We start from the raw sequence: 23565 nt of genomic DNA, 5'->3' as shown, positions 1-23565 counted from the left end.
GTGTGAGGCTAGCCCACTTTCCCTACTAGCAAATGGGCGCCAGGGACTTTTGACTCAGGAAATGACTGTTAAATGGCAGGGATCCTGCCCCAATAACCGGCACCTCTATGCACACACACACACACATATCTATTCTCTGTCCGGCAACTTGCTAGTGCAGCCCAGCGAACCCCCTCACCGGGCTGTTACAGCTGCTTGCTTGCATGCTCGCGCTCCCAGCGGGGAGCACAGTTACCTGATCTGTGGTGTCCTGGTGCCCGGCCCATAGCCCAGTGCCAGCCACGGTCACACAAAATTGTAAGTCTTTAAAAACCTGAAATAAGGCAGCCGCTCTCTAGTGCATGAGGGGGGGGGGGGGGGGGGGGGCAGCCACAATGGTTCTTGGGAGCAGCCAAGAACCATTCTGGTGCTGGAATGGTTAAGTCATCCACACTCCACCCACTGTGAAGCCCTGTATCCCCAGACGTCTCCCAAAGAATAAAACCAAACGTGTAGTTTGTAGGCAGGTGGGAGCATTTCCATATAGAAGATAGACATCTACATCTCATTTACACGTCAGTAGTGAACGATTCATGAGAGTTTCCAGTGCAGTTGCCCTGAGAGTATGGGCTGATGAGTGCACAAGGCTAGAGAACAGGATGTCTGTCTGTGTGGAGGTTCTGGTAGAATCTGTTACTTCATATGTAATAATAGCTGTTCTTCACGTAGAGCAGGCAGGTTTAAACTATGACCCTCCAGCTGTTGTGAAACTACAAGTCCCATCATACCTTGCCACAGTTTTGCTATAAGGGAATACTTAAACTATGGCAAAGCATGCTGGGATGTGTAGTTTCACAACAGCTGGAGGGCCACAGTTTGGCCATGCCTGATGTAGAGTCTTGTGCAATTATGACACTGGATGTGGGTAATTATAATTAGTTATGTATGCCCCACAGATCGACAGGCCCCTGCATGTGGTGTGTCCTGGGGACAGACCGGGCTCTCCCTGGGAGTGGCATTGTCTCCCCCCATCCCCCCCCCCTCCTCCATGTGGTGTGTCCTGGGGACAGACCAGACTCTCGCTGAGCGTGGCATGCCCTCCCTCCAATATACTTATTCAAGTAGACTTGGAATTTTAGTGCCAAGTCTAACAAAATTCCAAGTCTACTCGAATTAAGTATATTGTTTATTCATTTTTGACAGTAGAGTATAATATGGATTTGACTGTATAACGAAGTAGCTACAATTGCCTCTGATTTTTATGTGTAGAGTCTAATAAAAGTGATGTTTTAAATAAATAATCTTATCACATAATTAATATACAAAAGAGTGCGCCCAAAAAGGCACATTTGTCTTTCAGTTTGCCTCTTGCAAACAAACCCCTTCTTATTCTGTCACAATACTGAATGTGTTGGGCACACCACCAATCCAAGATATTGGTTCCATAGATGGATTTTCTGTGAAATGTTCTAATTAATGATTTGAGTCTGTGCAGATTCAAATACCCTTTCTTGTATCTACCTGCTTTACAGTAGGCAAAGGTTGACATCAACCAATGAGCAATGGTCTGCTTAGAAGCAGGCCACCCAATCTTATGCACATCATACAAAACCAAAAGCAAATCTGGTTTGCGAATGTCCTTTACCCTATCCACGTAAATTCGCAAGAACAATGTCCTGGTTTAAATGAAATGAAGACACTACATTAGGAAGGAATTTTGGTACTGGTCGAAGCATAGTCCTATCATCATGAAAAATCAAAAATGGTGACTTGCAGGACAAGGCACCCAACTCTGACACATGCCTAGCTGAGGCAATGGCCAACAAAAACGTGAGTTTCCAAGAAACATATTTAAGTTCACCTGATCTTAAAGGTTCAAAAAGGAGGGTTTTGCAAAACTGACAGAACCAAAGACAAATCCCAAAGGCGCTATTGGCTGCCTGTGAGGAGGTTTAAGTCTAGTTATGCAGATATTTGAACTTTCAAAGATTGCAGACCGAGCCCGGTAGAGAAACCATCCTGCAGGAAATCCAAAAGTCTCAATTTTGAACCTAGATGTGTGAACTTTTTGACATTCACACCACCTAATATATATCTTCCAGACCCAATGGTAATTGGCTGCAGACACAGGCTTACGAGCCGTAAGCATGGTCTGTATAACCGCATCAGAAAACCCTTCTTCAATAAGGCGGTTTCATAAGCCATGCCGTCAAATAGAGACAAGCTGGGTCCGTGTGAAGAAATGGTCCTTGCTTTAGCAAATCCTGCCGAAGAGGGAGCCTCCAAGAATCCATCGACAATCTCAGTACGTCGGAGTACCACGACCTCCTGGGCCAATCCGGCGCAATTAGAATAGTCTGCACGCCCTGGCCCTTCACTCTCTTCCATTACACTTGGGAGCATGGGAAACGGAGGGAATATGTAAACCATGTGAAAATTCCAAGGAACTGTCATGGCGTCCACTGCCCAAGCGGTTGGATCCCTTGCTCAAGAACAAAATCTCGGTACCGGACAGTTGCTCCCTGTCGCAATCAGGTCTATGTCTGGTAGACTCCAGTGATCCACAATCTCCTGAAACACTTCCTGATGAAGGGACCATTCCCCCTCCAGCAGAGTCTCCCTTCTGAGGAAGTCCGCTTCCACATTCCTGATCGCTGGAATAAAGACAGCCTGCAACACAGGAACGTTGATCTCTGCCCAAGTGAAAATCAATGAGACTTCCTTCATTGCCATCATGCTGTGAGTCCCACCCTGATGGTTCAGGTAAGCCACTGTCGTGGCATTGTCGGACTGTACCCCTAATGTTGATCCTTTCAGGAACTCCTCCGCCTGTAGCAACGCATTCCAGACTGCCCGAAGTTCCAGGATATTGATGGGAAGACTGGATTCTTCCCTTGACCAGAGGCCCTGTAGTCTTAGATGAAGAACTACCCCCCAACCCCTGAGACTGGCATTGGTCGTGATGACCAGCCAATCCCAGGAGCAGAGAGAACGTCCCAGCTGTAAAATCTCCACATCTGTCCACCAGATCAGCGATTCTCTCGACTCCTGAGACAGAAGCAACCTTTCCTGTTTTATGGTCTTTGTGTTTCCCGACCAACACGACAGGATGTTCCATTGGAAAATTCTTGAATGAAACCTGGCAAACTGACGAGTCTCGAACATTGCCACCATTTTCCCAAGCAACCGTACTCCTTGCCACACCGTAGGTGCAGGTGCTTGCAAAATATTCAAAACCATCTGCCAAATTTCCACTGCCTTGGGTTCTGGTAGAAAAACCCTGTTCAGGTGCGTATCCAAAATCACCCCCAGAAATCGTAGACTCTGTGTGGGTGTCAAATGAGACTTGGGTAGATTTAGTACACACCCCTGGTCGTAAGAATTGTGTCGCGATGTTCAGATGTTCCTTAAGCTTCTCCGCCTTGAATAAAAGGTCGTCCAGATAAGGAAGAATTATTATTCCCTTCAGTCTGAGGGCTGCAGCCATGACTGCCATCACTTTTGTGAACACCCTCGTGGCCGTTGCCGGACCAAATGGCAGAGCCTGAAACTGCCAATGGCTCTCTCCAGTAGGGACTGATGTTCCTTGTGGATAGGCACATGGAGGTACGCATCCTGAATATCTACTGATGCCAGAAACTCTCCCGGCTCTATGCTTAATAGCACTGAGCGCAGAGACTACATGCAAAAGTGATCTACCCAAAGATGAAGATTTAAAGATTTCAAATTTAGAATGGGTCTGAAAGACCCGTCTGGTTTGCGTACCAAGAAAAGGATAGAATAAAATCCCTTCTTTCTCTCCTCCTGAGGTACCGGGATCACCACCCCTTTCTCCTTAAGAGATCAGGCTGCTCCCACGAGCACGGACTTCAGCGATGCGGTCCGTGGTAAGGGATTAGGGAGAAATCTGTGAGGGTGAGGACACCTGAGATTTATCCGGTAACCTTCGGAAACAATGGAAAAATCCCAGGGATCCCCGGTGGACTCTCTCCACCTGTCCCGAAACTGCAGGAGGCGACCCCCCACTCTGATCCCAGAACGGAGAGCCTCTGCCCCGTCATGCAGGGGACTTGCCCTCACCTTTTTTTACATGTTTCTTTGCATGTTTCTTTGCAAAGACTCCAAATTTTGCCTTGGGAGACCTTCCTCTACCGGCCTGGAATCTACTGCCTGTCCACGGTTAGACGCTCCACCTCGAAAGGGGGGATGAAAGGACGGCTTAAACACTCCAAATTTAGAACCTGTAGGTTTAGTAGTGGGGAGAAATGTGCTCTTCCCCCCGTAGCCTGTTTTATAATGTCCTCTAATTCAGACCCAAAGAGTAACTCCCCCTTGAAAGGCAGAGTTTCCAGGGACTTTTTGGTTTCACTATCCGCCTCCCATGCCTTTAGCCAAAGTGCCCGTCTGGCTGTGACGGAAGTAACAGAAACCTTAGACGCCATCTTTGCGCACATCTCAACTTTTCAGCTAATGAGTAGGCCTCTCCATGCTGGAGCTGACTACTTAAAGTCTCTGCCCATTTGACCATTGCTTTTGCAACCCAAGCCGAAGCAATAATGGGACTCAGCGTGAAACCCACGCCTTCAAAAATTGCCTTGAGGCAACCATGTACCTTTTTATCCACTTGGTCCTTAAAGGCCGCACCACCTTGAACTGGTAAGGCTGTGGCTTTAGACAATCTGGCCACAGATGCATCCACCAATGGGATCTTTTCCCATATCTTAATATGATCCTCCGGCATGGGGTACATAAAGGGATTTTTGTAAGAACTTACCGTTCGAATCCCTTTCTCTGATATGGTCCTGGTGACACAGCTTCACATTGGGATGTAGGAGGGTCCGCAGGAGCCAGGCACCTATCCTAAAGCTTTTGGAGGGTAGGCTCCTCCCCTACTGCATCCCAGATTCCTCAGTTCAATCTTTCAAAGCCACTGGAATACATTAACTCAGTACAACGCCTGCACATATTATATGCACAATTTTAAATTTAACTTTTCGACCAATTATAACATGAAACATCATGAACACTGGCATACTTACTGAGCGTAAGGGAGGGATCGCTGTGTCACCAGGACCATATCAGAGAAAGGGATTCGAACGGTAAGTTCTTACAAAAATCCCTTTTTCTCTTTCAATGGTCCTGGTGACACAGCTTCACATTGGGACGTTCCAGAGCCGGTCCTTTTGGGTGGGTACGCTCAGGTCTGCAGTTCTCATTACTGCTCACCCGAATGATGCGTCCACCGACGCGAACTCATGGAAGCTATCGAATTTGGGAAAAGTATGAACAGATGACCAAGTGGCAGCCCTGCAAACCTGCTCAGCTGTTGCCCCCTGTCGAACCGCCCAAGAGGTGGCGACTGATCTGGTGGTATGCGCATAAATCCTGGCTGGCACAGGCCTACCAACTTTAGTATATGCAAACTCTATAACAGAGCGCAACCACCTAGCAATGGTCTGCTTAGAAGCAGGCCAACCAATTTTGTGTATGTCATACAAAACTAACAAGGTGTCAGTCTTTCTGACACTCTTAACTCTGTCCACATAAACGCGCAAGGCGCGCACAACATCCAAATTCCTCAATATGTCCCTTTTCCTTGAACCCTTTGGGGGTTGAAACACAGACAGAACTATCTCCTGATTTAGATGAAAAAGCAGAGACTACTTTCGGTAAAAATTGGGGTACTGTCCGAAGAACAGCCCTATCATCATGAAATATAAGGAAGGGAGACTTGCATGACAATGTCCCCCACTCCGATACTCTTTTTTGCTGACGCCACTGCCAACAAAAATACCAGTTTCCATGTAAGGAATTTAAGGTCAGCTGACCTTAATGGTTCAAAAGGTGCCTCCTGAAGGCACTCCAAAACCAGAGATAAATCCCATGGTGCTACTGGTTGTTTGTAGGGAGGTTTCCATCGGGACACCCCCTGCAGGAAGGTCTGTACTTCCTGTATTAAAGCAATCCTTCTCTGGACGTAAATAAACAAGGCCGAGATCTGTACCTTGAGTGACTGAAGGCTTAACCCGGAGGAAAAGCCATCCTGCAAAAACTCCAACAATTTTGCCAATTTAAAGCGTGATGTGTGTGACTTCTGCCTTTCACACCATCGAATATAGGTCTTCCAGACCCTATAATAATTTTCAGAAGAAACTGACTCTCTGGCTTTAATCATTGTGTTAAACACCGCCTCTGAAAATCCTATATTCCTCAAAATGGCGGTTTCAACAGCCAGGCCGTCAAAATTAATCGAGCTGAATCCAGATGGTTAAACGGTCCTTGTTTTAGACAGTCTGACCTCAGAGGTAGACGTCATGAGTCCACAGAGAATCTCTGAAGCCTCGAGTACCAGGACCTCCTTGGCCAATCTGTGCCACTAAAATTACTGGAATTGTCAGGGCCTGTATCTTTTTCAACACTCTTGCCAGCCTTGGAACTGACGGAAAAACATAAAGAGGATTCCCCTCCCAGGGAATAGTCATGGCCTCCACTGCTTCTGCCAGTGGATCCTATGTCCTGGCATAAAACCTGGGAACCTGATGGTTGAATCTGGATGCCATCAGGTCCCCATCCAGGGTTCCCCACCTCAGTGTAATCTGGTGGAATACTTGTGGGTTCAGGTTCCATTTCCCTTCCATCAGCTCCTCCCTGCTTAGGAAGTCGGCCTCTATATTCTCCCCTCCTGGTATGAATATTGCTGATAATGCTGGAACATTCTGTTCCGCCCACAAGAAGATTCGGGACACCTCCCACATAGCCAGATTGCTGCGTGTGCCTCCCTGGTGGTTCAGATACGCCCCAGCTGTGGCGTTGTCAGTCTGAATCCTTAAAGGGAGCTCTTGTAATCTTTCTCCCGCCAGAGAAAACATCTTCCACACAGCCCTCAGTTCCACTTGTTGATCGGTAAGACAGACTCCTCTGAAGACCACAAGCCTTGCAGACACAGGTCCACGACTACTGCCCCCCAGCCTCTAAGACTGGCGTCGGTAGTGACTACCAGCCAGCTCCAGGACTGCAGGGACCGACCCCACTGAAGGGAATCCACCTCCATCATTTAAGGAGGGATCGAGTTTCTGAAAAACAACACTATTTGTTCTGACATCATGGTCTGAGTATTCCCTGACAAGTCTGTCAAAATGTTCCACTGGAACACTCGAGAGTGGAACCTGGCGAACTGTAACGTCTCGAAAGACGCCACCACCTTCCCCAGCAGTTTAAGGCACCTCCATACTGATGTGCTCTGAGACCCGAGGATCTCCTGTACCAAGGCAGCCAGATCCCTGGCCTTTGCCTCTGGTAGAAACACCCGATGCAACTGGGTATCCAAAACAATCCCCAAGAATTGGAGTCTCTGTGACTGAGACTTTTGTAAATTTAAAAGCCTGCCATGAATCTACAAAAACCTGATGGGTTTCTGTCAAGTGACTCTTCAGCTTGTCTGCTGACTCCGTCTTAAACCGCAGGTCGTCCAAAAATGGAATCACCATGATTTCCCTCAGTCGAAGCACAGCCGCCATTATTGACATTATTTTGGTGAATACCCTTGACGCTGTGGCCAGACCGAAGGGCAACGCCTGGAATTGCAAGAGTAGGTCTCCTATTGCACACCTCAATAGAGCCTGATGTTCTGGGTGGATAGGAACATGCAAGTATGCGTCCTGGACATCCATGGACGCTAAAAATTCTCCCTGGTCCAGGCTTAGCAGCACAGACCGTAGAAACTCCATTCTGAAATGGTCTACCCACAAATGGATATTAATGCTTTAAGTTTAGGATCAGCTGAAAGACCCGTCTGGTTTGGGCACCAAACACAGAGTGGAATAAAAGCCTTCTTTTTTCCACTCCGCTCTGTGGACCGGGACTACCACACCCTTCTCTAAAAGAGAATGAGCCGCTCCCAAGAGAGCTGTGCGGAGCCGAGCCTCCTCTGGTAGTGGTGTAACCCCCAAGAGTCCCGGTCTAACAGTGCCCATGCGTCTTTGAACAGTGACAGACGTCCCCCCACCTTAATCACCGCCGGGCAAAACCCCTGGCAGTCATGCGGAGGGTTTGTCCTCTCCTTTGGTTTCTTATGAAAGGAACCAAATTTTTACTTTGGGGCCTTGCCCCTGGAGGACTGAGACCATCCCTTAAAAGACTGTCCTCGAAAGGACGCACCTCCTCTAGGGGAGGGCCGACAGGACGGCCTGAAAGCAGAAAACCTTGATGTCTGCTTGGCTGCAGGAGTAGGCAGGAAAGTGCTTTTTCCCACCTGTGGCCTGCTTAATAATCTCTTCCAGTTCTGAACCAAATAACAGCTTTCCTTTAAAAGCTAATGTCTCTAAGCCTTCTTAGACTCGTTATCTGCCTCCCAAGCTATAAGCCAGAGCACTCTCCTGGCATTGACAGACACTGAGGAAACTCTGGCAGCCATTTTGAGAGCTTCCTGCTCAGCCTGAAGCACATACTCTGCAGCAGCTTCAGGCTTCTCCGCAAGTAACAACACACCAGGAACAGTATGTCAACTAGAGCACAGGTCACTGACCCACCAATCCTGGCCTTAGAGACCCAGACTGAAGCAATCAGAGGGCGGAGTGTAGTCCACCCTTTTAACCATTGCCGTGCTTGAAGGCTGTTCCCCCTGCACTGGTAGCACAGTGGCTTTTGACAAGCATGCCACAGAAGCATCTACCACTGGAACCTTCTCCCAGAGGTCTGCATGATCCTCAGGCATGGGATACAGGCTTAAACATCTTTTAGGCATCTAAAGCCTTTTATCAGGGGTTTTCCAATAAATCTTGTAAACCCTCGTCTGCAGGGAGATATCATTTTCCTCACGCTGTCTCTTAAAAACAACCTTTGCAGGAGTTTTTTTTTTTTACTTCAGACAAATTCAATGCCTGTTTAACAGCAGTAATTAAATCCTCCACCCCTGAGGCTGAGGACTCTTCAGAAACATCACCCTGATTCCAGGGTATGTCTGTATACTCTCCTTCCTCATCAGCAGCTAACAATGGCACTGAATAAGACCTTTTAGGGGTCCCCACAGAATAACCACAAAACTTGTCCAACAAGTAATTTAAACCTGCTGATTCCCCTAGCAGTATCCTGCATGACATGTAATAAGTCAGGATCTGTCTGGGTCCGAGGCAAGGAGCTAGAGGACTGCCGAGAGAATGGCAATGGTCTAGGGAAGTTACCAGCCATCACTCTGCCTGTCCAGTAATGCACCAAAGCATTTTCAGACCTGCCCAGGGACTTAGCCCACGCAAGCTCCGATGCACTACCCTCTGGGGTTCACTCCCCATGGGTTTCACAGCAGCGCAATAAATACATAAGCCCCCCTTATCTGCTCAGGGACAAATTTCAGTGTACAACCACTGCAAGCGCTCAATGCATTAAAGGCTCCCTCCCCCAAAACCACAGACTGTTGCCAGACATGATGTTCTCAATTAACACAGTCACAGCATTAAATGTACAGACATTATATACAGAACCAATATACTCAGTTCAATTAGCTTTCTGTAGTCTTCAGAATGGGGAAAGCGATGCCCAGGAAATCCAATCTGTCAGGATCTGTAAGCCAGCTCAGCTCCGCTGCAAGCGTTCTGAATGGCGCCAAAACAGAGTGAGGGAAGGGACCAAGTCCCTGCTGCTGCGGGGTCTGTGACTTTTGGCGCCAACTACCCCCAGACAGCCGCTCCCATTGTAGGATCTCCTAGTTCCAGTATCTCCCCCTCAGCTGGGGACCACTCGGAACATGCCTGTAACAACACTGCTGTCCTCTCATATCAGGAGCTCAGTGTGTAAGCTCCGCAGAAAATGGCCGCCGCCATCACGGAGCGCCTGTCCCCCATGATCCCCACCTAGCGTGAAGCCGGTTTCAGAGCGCTCCGGAGCCCAGGCAGCTTCTTAAAAGAAGCTGTAAGCGCTGCACAGGGAGGCCAGACAGCGTCTCCCCTGTGCACAGTGAGCTGACAGGACGCGCTTCTGTCAGCTCCTGCTGCGCTAGCAGAGTGAGGATTCACTAATGAGAATCCTCACTCTGTGCCTACCTAGCTAGTGTAAAAGTTAATAAAATAATAAAAACCCTAACTAACTCTACTCCTTCGGCTGCTCCGGCAGCCCTTTAGAATAGCACCCACTCCAGTGGGCACCTAACACGAACTGACGAATCTGGGATGCAGTAGGGGAGGAGCCTACCCTCCAAAAGCTTTAGGATAGGTGCCTGGCTCCTGCGGACCCTCCTACATCCCAATGTGAAGCTGTGTCACCAGGACCATTGAAAGAGAAATTTGCATATTTTTTAGTCATTAACAATAGTTTTTCCTGCTTCCCCTAGCAAAGAAACCATCCCTTCATCTGAAGGAAATGAAACAGGGTGGTTGCGACTCTTTTTAAACACGCAGTGTGCAGGAGTTTTTTCCTCTTCAGTTAGATTTAAAGCCTGCTTAACAGCCAAAATTAAATCCTCAATGCCAGAAACTGAAGTATCTGCTTCTTCGTTCTGGGTCCAACCCAAATCCTCCTCACATCTCATCATCATCATCAGAATCTAAATTCAAAAGGGGGGGGGGGGGGGGGGTAGAAAAAGTGTGCCTATTTGCAATATACTCAGAGAATTTGGTAAACTGCTCCATAAGGGATGTCATCTTATGCACACCCTGAGCAGTATCCTGCATAGCCTGCAGTAAAATGGGGTCCCCCTGCGCTGGGGTAACAGACCCCCCAGAAGCCTGAGATGAATGGACATGGCCAGGAGACCTTAACAAGGAGTTTTTTTTCCTGTTCAAAGCAACGGCCCAGGATGGTTGAGCTACTGTACCTCAGACCTCAGGGCCCACGACCTACAGGGAACAGCATCACAGGAAGGGCACAATTCCCCCTGTTCACATGTTAATTTTGCATGACACTTTTTGCAATAATAAAACATGCCTCTCGCTCCCTCCTCCCCAGCAACAGAAGTGCACTCGTCAGTCATGTTACAAAACACAATGCAAAATGCCACGCAAAGCACAGAGTAATGTATCAGTGTACTTATCTGTGTTTCTTCTGTTGCCAGCGATCAGCGGGGGAAGAGCTTTCCAGGAGAGACCTTTGTGTAGAACTTCGCCCAGTTTCAGCTCCGCAGCATGGAGAGAAATGGCGCCAGAGCACAGGACAGGAAGAGACCAAGTCTCTGCTACAGCGGGGAGGGTTGCCGTTTTTGGCGCCTTTCCCCCTTCAGCCACTCCCACGAGTGCCTCTCCTCACCTCCATTAATTCCCCTACAATGGAAGCTGTCCAGTAGTACTTGACTCCTGTAAAAGTCATCAATTCCCCTAGGGGATTTCAGTCTTTAAGCTCTATCCAAGAGGGCGGGTGCCATCGCTGGGGGGTCCATCCCCAAGATCCCCTTCTAAGCAAGGCGCTGGCTGGGACCCCCCGGAGCCCAGGAAACCTCTTGTAGTTAGAGGTAAGCGCTGTGCAGAGGGAGCAGGCGCTTCCCTCTGCACACAGAGGCTGACAGGATGCGCTTCTGTCAGCCTCTGCTGCGCTCTTCAGTATGAAGTTACACGCTGGAAAAGCCTGCACTAACTAATTAGTTTAAAAAAAAATAAAAACCTAACTAAACTAGTAAAAAAAAAAATCAAAAGAAAAAAAACGCAGCATAGCACCCACTCCTGTGGGCACCTAAAACGAACAGAGGCATTGTGGGATGCAGAAGGGAGGAGCCTGCTCCCAAGGACTTGATGCATAGGTGCCTTGCTCCTGCGGACCCCTCCTACATCCCATCGTAAGCCGTGTCACCGGACTGGACGAAAGAGAAATGTTCTGCTCCTCAACTTCCTTCTTACTTTACGATTGCCATCACCTGTGTTGAACTAGTTAATTGATGAGAAGGGTGTTTCAACACAGGTGACAGCAATCATAATGTAAGAGGGAAGTCCAGGAGCAGAGCATTTTGTATGGGTCATGTTGGAGGGTATGAGATCGGTAACTGGGTGGTTTTGTGATAAGACCTTTAGGACACCAGCCACAGACATTGCACCATGTGGCTACATGAACATTACACAGGACTTCCACACTCTTTACCACATTTTATTATTTATTATGAATGACAGACGCAGATGGCATGTAACAGTGAGCGACCTACAACGTACAGTCCCGGACAGCCTGGAACATAATTTCCCCTGATACTATAGGACTGATCACAGGAGGGACAATCCCTGCCCATAGCAGTACAGGGAGGATTAGCAGCTAGGTCCAGGCCTCCTGTAAGCCCACATGGTCACTAGGTTAGCTTGGAGAATGGCATGGCAGCAGAAATTAGAGGATAGGCCAGTGAGTCAGTGCCAGGCAGCACAGAATGACTGTACCACAGCATGACCAGTGTCAGTAGCAGACTGGTGGTGCAGATTAGTGCGAGCTTCCCTTCAGTTCTTAATAGATTCCAGTTTAAGTTTGGCAAAGTCTTCAGCCAGCCTCCGGACCTCAAATATACAGCCCACGTTCCTCCCAGTGGCCTGGGCAGATGTGTCCTTCCCACCTCCCTTCCCGTCCATCAGATCAGACACTTGCTGTATCCACTCGTTGGCCTTGAGGCCTTTATCGGCAGTTTCCTGTATGACAAAGGAGAGGTTAGAACATATGTGTCACAATACTTCTAGAGTCTCCCTGGACACTGCTGAAGAATGACAAGACCACCCGGCCCGGTGCGAGGAAAGTAAGAGGAGACTTTACCTGGGGAACCTGACACAGGCAGGTGATCTTCCCAGCTTCATTATCTACACTGAAGATTATGGCCGCGGTCTTCGGAGACTGGGACTTCAGCAGCTTCAGCGACTCGTTCATAGCCTGAAAAGAGAATGACAGGTTCTGCGATAGAAATCTACAAAGGCCTCCGGTCACTGGCCACAGATGGGTTAATACTATACCTTGGCAGATGCACCTGCCTCCATCTCCAACACCAGGAGGGGCTGGTTGGGGTGATCATCAATCAGCTGTTTCGTCTTCTCCAGGACCTGCAGTGAAGAGAAGAACACTTTATACACAGATGATGGGATGCTGTGTGAGGTCTAGTTGTGGCTGAGCAGACTGGATATGATGTTCCGTATAGCCTCATAGCGGCCCCTCCTGTAACACTGGTGTAGAAGTAATTTTTGTAGAGACATTTAAGTCGCACTGCACCAGGCCAGGAACCTGTAGGTGCCTTTTGAGGCAAGATAAGAGATTGCCCGGTCCCTGTATCACAGTTATGGCGCAGTACTTACCCGTTTCTGGATATCAGCTTTGTAGGCTCGGTCCAGATCATCCATCGTCTTTTTCAGGGATTTCAGGTGCTCCCGGAGTTCGTCTTTCTGCCACTGAGAGATGACAGCTGTGGCCAGAGTCTGGGATGAGATCAGCAGGGTGAGTGCACAGGAAGGGGGGCAGGTTTATAGGGGTGGGGTAACAAAGGTTATTGGCCACCCTGTACCTCGCTGAGATCAGTGATGTCCTTCTGTACATCCTTGTTCGGTGCAGTCTGTTGTTTCACCTTGTCTTCTAGCTGAGAGAGGGCAGCTTTCAGAGTCTCCTGTCTGCGTACAGCCTGTGTGACAGTGGAGAACAATCATCACCTGCCCATGTCTCTCCTCCCCCTCCCCTCACGCTGTCTGCTACCAGTCACCTTCTGAGCCTCGGCCCCAGTGACTGCCACAATCCTCCGGATTCCCTTAGCGATGGCTTCTTCTGAGACAATGACAAATTGTCCAGCATGGCCAGAGTTCTGCAAGTGCCTGAAAGAGCCATGTGTGTTCAGGGTCAGTGAGCAGACAGAAGGTACAGGACGGGCTGCACAGCCTAATAATCAGGCACATTGACCCATTACTTACGTTCCACCACAGAACTCCACTGACGTTACAGAGCCCGCGGGGCCTGAGAGGTCAGCCAGCAGATCCTGCACAGGAATCCCAACAGACACTACACGCACAGGGTCTGGATAGGTCTCATCAAACACTGCACGCAGGCCCTGAATTGCTTTAGCAGCTGCCAGGGGACAATCCAAGGCATAGACAGTCTGCAGAGCACAAAGGGCAGGTTATAACTCACTAAGAGATAAAATTGGTCGGGAGATGGCAGACAATGCAGGGTTGGTAGGGAGTGCTAGGCCGAAAGATGGGGGACAGCGGAGGGTTGGTAGGGGGAGATGGCAGACAGAGGAGGGATTGTGGGGTGAAGCTGGGCCGGGAGATGGCAGACGGTGGAGGGTTGGAAGGGACAGCTGGGATGGATGATGGCGGACAGAGGAGGGTTTGAGGGGTGAATCGGCTGCAGATTGAGACCATCACATTCACCTTGTTCTCTTGGATGAGTTTGTTAGCAATGTCTTCCGCTTTGTGGATTTCCTGTGTGCTCATGGCTCCTTTGGCTGTGAAGTCAAACCTCAGTCTGTCGGGGGCGACCAGGGACCCCCTTTGATCGGCTTCGCCAAGCACACAGCGCAGGGCAAAGTTCAGGATGTGGGTGGCAGTGTGGTTGCTCATGATTGGACGTCGCCTTGTCTAGGAGTTATAATAAATGAGAACTTACTGACTGCTGCCCGCTATACATAACTCACCCTCCCCCGGCTGGGATCCGCTCTCACCTCGTCAATGTAGAGATGCACGTGATCCCCAACTCGGAGGCTGCCGTACACCGTTCCCACATGTAGCACGTAGCCCCCCCGGACCTGCGTGTTCCACACGGTGAACTCAGTTTTCTGCAGCAAAACACAAGAGGATCATGAGGAAAACAGGAAACTACCGGAGACATTCTGATTTATATTGTTACTACATGCGCTATGCACCATCCATGGAAACTGGGAGGGTTACTGATGAGCAATCATTTCACCTAACAGTATCAATGGTCCAATAGTTCAACGCCAGTGTGCCCCCACCCCACTACTACTGAGACGCCAACACCTGTCTGTCCCACCTACCCAGAGATGCCATAACCACCCCACTGCTCATAGATTCGAGACACCAGCTCGTGCGCCACTAGCCAGAGACCGGATGCCCACCTCTGCACCACTAGGCCAACCCCCCCCCCCTTTCCCCCCCAAATAATACTCACAGATCCGAGATGCCAACTTCCCAGACACCAGCCCATGCGCCACTAGCCAGAGACCAAACTACAACTGGCTGCCTGAGGTGGGGCATAGGAGGAGGAGCCTGGGCTGCCTGGAGGCAAAAGCTTAACCAGTTTGGTGCCAGGTCTGTCCATCCCTATACCCAGCATCAACCCTGTCTCTTCTATGTAATGAAGAATAAACAGAGCGAAAACCTGGACTCACATCGTCACTGCTGTCGTCCTCTCGGACCATGTATCCCTCATCGTACGTTTGTCCACCTTGCTCAGCATAGAAGCAGGTCTTGTCCAGCACCAGCCCGCACTCCTGTCCCGTGCTGACCTCGTCCACAAAAGTTTTCTCGCGTCGGATGGCTTTCACCGTGCCCACCACGCTTTCCAGTTCTGGCAGATAATAAATTCATAACATCAGTCCAACGTTTCCTTCTCTACCAATATATACACCATCATTAGAAAAGTCATCCTCCCCACCCCCTGACCCCATATCATACATTACAACCAGCTTACCGTAGACACCATCAGAGCTGGAGGTGTAACTGTATTTTGAAGAATCATCTGTAGGTTCCAGACCCCGGGAACGTAACTCCTCAATAGCGTAAATGTCCAGCATCAACCTGTCCTCATCTCCAGCTCCCTTCCCCTGAGACTTCAGCTGAAAGCAGGCACAGAAGTTCCGAAAGTCAGACAACAGGCGGAACAGTGCGTTTCAGCCAACAAAACAAAAAGGCAGTGACACAGAAATAAATGACTATTGGACCATTACAGCTCATAAAAACAAACTCCTGTTAGTCAGGTGCACAGCAATGTGTGTGACAGAAGACGGGGGCACTTGGTTCCACAAACACACACAGATATTGTACTTACTTCAAGCACAGGTCTCCTTAATGAGACAATGAGGCCCATGTCAGCGTCTGAAGCCCAGCTTCCCCTAAGGCAGAATTACCTGAGCAGCTTTTCTCTCTTCTTCAAAACTCTCCATATCCACCTTCAGACCACGCTCCTCCGCGATCAGGCCAGTCAGATCCACTGGGAAGCCATAGGTGTCATACAGCAGCCACGCCGTGTCACCTGGGAAGCAGATAACAGTGACTGGTGACGCCACAGAGAACACTTCCATCTCCCCACTACAGAAATGCCTGAATAAAGGCGGCCCTTACCCGGAATAGTCTTATTCTCCCCCAAACTCTGTATCTTTCTATCCAGGATGCGGCGCCCTCTGTTGAGGGTTTTCAGGAACTGGGTCTCCTCATCATTAATAATGTCCTTAACCATATCAGGGTCTTTCCTGAGCTCTGGGAATGCATCTCCCTGCAGACACAGAAAGGTAAGTGTCACTACTAGCTTCTGCCATTAGAGGTCCTCGTATCTCTAGGAAAAGGTCAGCACACAATCCTCCCCAGTCAGCAGAAGTGTCACCGTATGTGGCTTCATTTACCAATGACTGGACAACAACATCCACCAGAGTTGAGAAAAATCCCTTTGAAGCGTTTAGTTTCTCGTGAGCATATCTCACGGCGCGGCGAAGAATTCGGCGCAGGACATATCTGCAACGGAGAATATGAAACAGTAAGTATTTCACAGGCTGTGCACATGTCTATATAATAATTATAGTGATTACAGGCGATCTATAGTGCTATCCACTTACCCACGCCCGGTGTTATCAGGTCTCCCACCATCAGCAAGTGCCACAGTGATTGTCCTGGCATGATCTGCAAGCACCCTATATGCCATATCTATGCCATCTTCATCCTCTGCGCCCACCTTTCCAGAGTATGGCCTGGCCCCAGAGCCCTGCGGGACGAGAACACAACACTCAGGGACATGCTGCAGAATGGTTACAGAAATAACATTGGTTCCGCAGCAGGAAGGGTGAACGGTACTTTTTTAGTTTCACGGCGGCAGCATGGCCGCCCGCTACTTCTGGGTTCGGTGCTCGGAAAACTATCTAAAATAATGTCCATGCCAATGTGAATTGGTTCATACCCCCACTATCCACGTTGGCATGGAGTTGATTTTAGATAGCCTGGCAAGCCCGTAGCGTGGGCGAGCAAAGCGAGCCCCGCAAGGGGACGCAGACGGTGCTGCGACTGAGACGCTGCCGCCGTGAAACTAAACAAGTACCAGGTGAACAGATTCCTGCAGCTGCACAGTGAGGACGGGTGAGGACCCCACAGGTTCTCAAAGTCGGTCTCCTCACAGAATAAAGTGAAATAATTAGCTAAACTTATGAATCTTTTCAAATGTGTCAGTCAGTAATGAGTGCACCTGTTGGGTGACCTGGAAAACGGGAACTGTGTGGGGTCCTGAGGACCAAGTTGTAGAACCACTGCACTAACCCAAGTGCTCAAGGCATGCTAACAGAACAGGTTTTACTGAGAGTCGTACAGGAGCACAGGTGGCTTAATTAGTACCAGATTTAACCATTTATGCTAAAATATGGATATCCCTTAAACCTGGAGCGCCTTGAGGACTGAGGTTGGAAAACACTAGAAAGGACTTATATACCAAATGCAGTCTATGGTACCATGCCAGGAGGTAACTAAACAGACTGCCACACATATATAGGCTACTCTAGTTATACCTTCTGGATGGCATCAAAGTACGGAAGGAACAGGTCTGTGTCATAGTTGGACATCTTGTTCTGCAGCACAGACACCAGTCTCTCCAGCCCCATCCCAGTATCAATGCTCTTCTTGGGCAGCGGCTTCAGGCTGCCGTCGCTCTCTCTGTAAGAGACATTTTGCAGAGCAATCAGTGCCTTACCGGGGTCCAGAATATGGGAGGGGGAATATAGAGTAAGCAGATCTCCTTATGACATTATGCAGCGCTTTACCTGTTATACTGGATGAACACCAGGTTCCAGATCTCTAGCACATTGGGGTCATCCATATTAACCAGGTGAGCAGCATCACGGCCCCCAATGCGATCAAAGTGAATCTCACTGCACGGTCCGCAGGGGCCGGTGTCCCCCATCTCCCAGAAGTTGTCCTTCATGCTGCCTGGCAATATGCGGCTCTCCGGCAGGCTGCGGAGAGAAGGCCATGTTTACCCCCTGTGCACTGTGCATTATACGCCAGCTACAGGTCTGTCTCATCTTACCCCAGCTCCAGCCAGATCTGCTTACATTCCAGGTCTGGTTCCAAGCCAGCGGCCTCATTACCGCCAAAGTAGGTGACGTACAGACGATCAATGTCAATACCAAACTCCTTGGTCAGAAGATCTAGGGCCATCTTACATGCCAGCTCCTACAGGGGGCAGCAGATGACCACCATTATCACACAATACAAACACATCCTACAAGCCCACTCGCCCCTCACACTGGAACCTCCTTCAATTTCACAATAATCACCTTGAAGTAGTCACCAAATGACCAGGACCCCAGCATCTCAAAGAAAGTATGATGGTAGACATCTTTCCCCACGTCGTCGAGGTCGTTATGCTTCCCACCGGCACGGATACACTTCTGAGTGTTGGCTGCTCGGCTGAGCTTGGCCATGGGGTGGGATGGGTCTATGGTGTTCAGGAAGATCGGCTTGAACTGAAAAGAAGAAGTTACAGTGTGGGTGGGAATAACATATAGGACATACAGGTAATGGGGAACATCCAAGATGTATCGCAAACCCTTCACCAACATCAGCACAAGCTTTTACACTGCCTGCCGCCATATTTCCATGAATGTACATTCCGGGAGCAGCCTGATACACAGCAGCCCATTATAGATGAATGTGACACAGCCACTGAGCGCACCACGTGTCTTACTGAACAGAGCAGCGCATGATTATATCATTATCCTTGCCTGCAATATAAAATATGCAGGCCTAGCATCATTATGCCTATGTTCAGGGATGTTACTTACATTCTTATTATTAATGTTTTACAGCCCGCGGGGAAAACGACTGAAAAAGTATTTGTAAGCCATGATGCCTGAGCAGTGCAATGCCCCCTCCCCCGTAGGTGAATACAGAGTAGTTAGACTGCATTGCACAGTGAAGGATGCAGTATTGTACTGCACCAGTGTTCCATCACTACTCACATGTAACGTGGGCTTGTAATAAGTGCAGCGCTTACTATCTATTTCCAGATCCGTTCATCCCCTTATCATATCTGTACTGGCGTAACGCCCTCACCGCTCTCTCCCACCATACAAACTGGACACACCCCAGGGCCTCACAGATATGCACGTGTGCTAAGCTCTAGGGGAGATGTATCAAAGCAGAGAAACTGGAGAGAGATAAAGTATCAATCCACTCCTGTCATTTCTCTAGCACAGCCTGTAATCTGGAGTCTAGGAGACGTTTGACTGTTACTTTCTCTCTCTCTCTTTACTTTAATACAGCTTGGCTCTAGCTCATAATCTACAGCGCGGCACCTGGAACGGAGCGCTGTGCTGCACTACACTACAGGCAAGCAGAAATGGCGCATCACTGGCACTTGTTTTATATCCCGGCACTTAAGATGCCGCCGGATGGAAGACCGGTGCCAGAATCCCAAAAGTCTCAGGAGTTGGATAGGATGAGGCAGCATACAGAACCTGTTTTATACGCTGGGTAAGTATATTCCATCTCACCTGATTCATGCCAGCATTGGCAAACAACAGTGTGGGGTCATCCAGCGGGACCACAGCGGAGGAGTGGACATACGTGTGACCGTTCTCCTTGAAGAAGTCAATGAACTTCTGACGGATCTCGGCGGCTGTCAGTGACGTCTTCATAGTGACCTGAGCCGTATACAGATTAATAGTCACCTATGTGCCTATAACCAGCCCGAGGCTGTGCTCCGAATATACAGACAGCGCCTATATCCAGCCCGCGGCTGTGCCCCCAATATACAGACAGCGCCTATATTCTGCCTGCGGCTGTGCCCCCAATATATAGACAGCACCTATATCCAGCCCACGGCTGTGCCCCAATATACACACACTCTGCTTGGCCTAACACTAAGTCCCCAGTACAAAGACAGCGCCTATAGAGTGTAATCCTGGAAGCCCCGGCTCGGTTATAACCCAGATGCCCTATAGCTGGGATATTTATCCCATACTTGCCTACCTGCCCCTCTCCATGCGGGAGAAAATGCTCTGCTCCTGGACTTCCCTGGTAATATATGATTGCCATCATCTGTGGGGAACTAGGTAAAGGTGTTTTACCACAGGTGCTGGCAATCATACATTACCAGGGAAGACCAGGAGCAGAGCATTTTCTACCGCATCGAGAGGGTCAGGTAGGCAAGTATGAATTATCCTGCTGCTGGGGGCATCTAGTAACCTGGCTCTGTAATACCCCCACTGCCCTATAGCTGTGGTAACTATCCTGCTGCAGGGGCACCCGGCTCTGTTCTACCCCAGCTGCCCTATAGCTGGGGTCACTTGGTAACCCTCAGCTCTGTTATACCCCCGCTGCCCTATAGCTGGGTTAACTATCCTGCTGCTGCCCTATAACTGAGGGCACCTGGAAACCCACGGCTCTGTTCTACCAACCTACCTCCCCCCACCCCGGCCATATAGCCGGGGGCACCTGGTAACCACCAACTCTGCTATACCCCCCACGGGCACTTACAGGCGGTGGTTAGATGCTCACTTACCGGCCGAACACACACCACGTTCCCTCACACAGACAGACACAGGAGCTGACAGGCTCCGCCTCCCCTCTCGCTGATAGGAAACCACTCGCCGACCGACGCTCGCTATAGGTTGCAGCGCCTGTCACTCAGCGACACCGAGGCTGCCGGCTGATGCAACTAGCGGTAAAGGGATGGTCACGTGATGGGGGGGAAGAGAAGGGGGATGTGAGAGCTGTGTGCGGGCCAGCGGCAGGCAGGGGACCCCTGTGGGGGGCGCTCGTGTTTTCAGGATTTCTCTCTGTAATAATTGGATATTACAGGGAGATTGCCTCCAGCATGACGTGATCCTATTACATTGTGTCTCTATGTTATCTACACATTCTGCAATTATTCTGTTATTTATTTATTCACAGTTTCTTATATAGCGCAGCAGATTCCACTGCACTTTACAATAGTAGACAGTGATAAAAAAACTGGGTAACAACAGACAGACTTGGAGGTAGGAGGGCCCTGCTGCAAGCTTACAATTTGTTATGTATTAGGGAGACAGTGGGGCTGATAGTTCAGGGATGTACACACCCATGTACAGTAGGTCGCTCCACACCCACACATCACACCCTTGCCTTCTGGCCACACCCACATGAGTCTGGTCACATTCATGCAGGTTTCACTACACCCACATCACTGGCCACACCCACACGGGTCTGGCCACATCCACATGGCACTGGTCTAGAGATGGGCAAAACGTCTCATAAAGCTGAGCCGGGATCCGACAACTCTCTCAGTGAAAAGATACGTATTTTTTAGACGGATCCTCAGCTCGCTTTAAAAAAAAAGGGGAATATACATGACCGAGTAAAAACACTGATCGATGGCTGGGTGCAGAATCGCCATCGATGGCGTCTGCACCGATGGCAGGGACGTGCAGTCAGGGGAGGCAGGGGAGGCAGAGCCTCCCCTGTCATTAATGTTTAATATAATAATACAATACAAAGAAAATACTTATGACACATATTATGTGTCATAAGTATATGCTTTGTATTATTACAATCATTTGTACTGTTTTTTTTATTTTTTTATTAGCTTAGGAGGCACCAAGAGCGGTGCCTCCCGCTGTCCATATTAAAGTAAGAGACACAGGGGCGGGCAGTGGGCAGGGCTGAGAACCGAGCTGTAGAAGCTCGTTTAAAAAAGATGCATAGGCGGCACCTACAGTGGTGCCTCGGTGACAGGGATGTGCTTTTCTGCCTATATGAAAGCACGCCCCTGTCACTGAGACAGATGTGATTGGACACAGTGGCGCTGTCTCAGTGACAGGGGCAGCTTTCATAAAGGCAGAAAGCGCGTCCCTGAAGCCTGGCTCTCCTATAGGTGAGGTGCCGCTTATAGTATGTGTTTTTTAAAGGTGGACGAGCTGTGCAACCACTGCACAGCTCGTCTTCTGACTTGTATTGCCGGGTGTGGGGGGGCGGAGCTGGGCTGAGCCAAGCCGAGCCGCCAGCTCCCGCTGTTATCTGGCCGGCGCCGGTACCGGCACCCGCTCCCCTCCCCATTACTGTTCGCCGGGGACTCACTGCCCGGCGCTCGTTCCTGGGTACCTGTCCCAGGACTGGACGCCGCCGGTACCGGCACCCGCTCCCGCTCCCCTCCCCATTACTGTTCGCCGGGGACTCACTGCCCGGCGCTCGTTCCTGGGTGCCTGTCCCAGGACTGGACGCCGCCGGTACCGGCACCCGCTCCCGCTCCCCTCCCCATTACTGTTCGCCGGGGACTCACTGCCCGGCGCTCGTTCCTGGGTGCCTGTCCCAGGACTGGACGCCGCCGTCACTGCTGCCTGGGTATCCATAAGCGGTGCCTGGGCTCTAAACGGTAATTTTGTGCTTGTGTTTGGAGGGTGGGGGCTGTGCTTTTTTAAAAGTGGCATACTGTAGGTTTATTTGTGTTTGGAGGGTGGGGGCTGTGTTTTTTCTAAAGTGGCATACTGTAGGTTTATTTGTGTTTGGAGGGTGGGGGCTGTGTTGTTTTTTTTTTTTTTTTAAGTGGCATACTGTAGGTTTGTTTGTGTTAAGAGTCAGACATGTGTGTTTGTGTTGTGACAGTCAGAGGTGTGTATCTGTATGTATTTGTGTAAAGTGACAGGTGTGTGTTTGTGTAAAGTGTCAGAGGTGTGCACTGTTTCTGTGTGTTTTTTTAAATTAAGTATATTGGCCCAATGTACTGGCCTCTGCGTTCACTGGCTGTGTGGGGTGCTGGCTGAACTCAGAGGTTCTTTTAAAGAGGCAGACATTTACAAGGCAAAACCATGCATTGATTGACCTTTTAAAAAAACCTCAGAGTTCGGCCATCACCCCACACAGCCACTCATCTCCAAGGCCAGTACTTCATTTAAATATATACTTATTTTACACAAACACACAGAAACTGTACACACCTCTGTCACTTTACACAAACAAACACACACAAGTCTGTCCCTTAAGAGGCTTGTTCTAGTACATTTGGCTGCATGGTTTTTAAGTGAAAAGGTATGTGGGCATATCCCATGGAGGCTTGGTGGAGCCAGCGACGACGGGTCTGTGCCGAGCGCTGGGTCCAGGAGCTGCTCTGCCAGGTCTCTGCTGCTTATGCAGGGGGCAGCTACTGCACCTGCCTGTCAGTGCAGAAACAGCCCGAACCCAATGCTCCCCACAGAGCCCATCGGCACTGGCTCCACCAAGCCAGTGCCTCACCAACCATAAAGCTCACCGCACGTCACTGACCGATGGCCATCCCTGGCGGCAGCAGCAGCTAATCTTTCTATCACTTGTAGTCACAGCACTGTTCACAGTCTACAGAGGTAGTACATCTCAGCTGCCACAGCTGGCAGCACTGAGATCAGGAAAATGCATTGTAAACTGAAACGGATCACCTTTTTGGGATCGGCGCCTCATTCGTTCTTGAATGGGATCCGTTCAAAAGATCCGG

At 49.6% G+C, this 23565-nt stretch overlaps 1 protein-coding gene across 1 annotated transcript; it reads right to left on the bottom strand.

The window, feature by feature from the left end:
• Nucleotides 1–12025: 12025 nt before the first annotated feature.
• AARS1 (alanyl-tRNA synthetase 1) lies at nt 12026–20774 on the bottom strand. Its single transcript, XM_083165625.1, has 21 exons — nt 20626–20774; nt 19616–19765; nt 18398–18586; nt 18148–18293; nt 17882–18073; nt 17630–17774; nt 16694–16839; nt 16484–16592; nt 16206–16356; nt 15992–16116; nt 15556–15700; nt 15254–15432; nt 14567–14680; nt 14277–14483; nt 13815–13999; nt 13610–13718; nt 13418–13531; nt 13212–13331; nt 12876–12962; nt 12682–12795; nt 12026–12560 (listed from the first exon to the last, which is right to left on the bottom strand). Exons 2-21 carry the CDS (start codon nt 19757–19759, stop codon nt 12375–12377), a joined length of 2907 nt encoding a protein of 968 aa, XP_083021751.1. The 5' UTR covers nt 19760–19765; nt 20626–20774; the 3' UTR covers nt 12026–12374.
• Between the last annotated feature and the right edge of the window lie 2791 nt (nt 20775–23565).

The sequence above is a fragment of the Crinia signifera genome, chromosome 11 (assembly GCF_055691185.1).
Source record: "Crinia signifera chromosome 11, ASM5569118v1, whole genome shotgun sequence".
NCBI classification, from domain to species: domain Eukaryota; kingdom Metazoa; phylum Chordata; class Amphibia; order Anura; family Myobatrachidae; genus Crinia; species Crinia signifera.
Note: the sequence above shows the minus strand (reverse complement) of the source record. Positions and strands in the feature narration are given on the sequence as shown.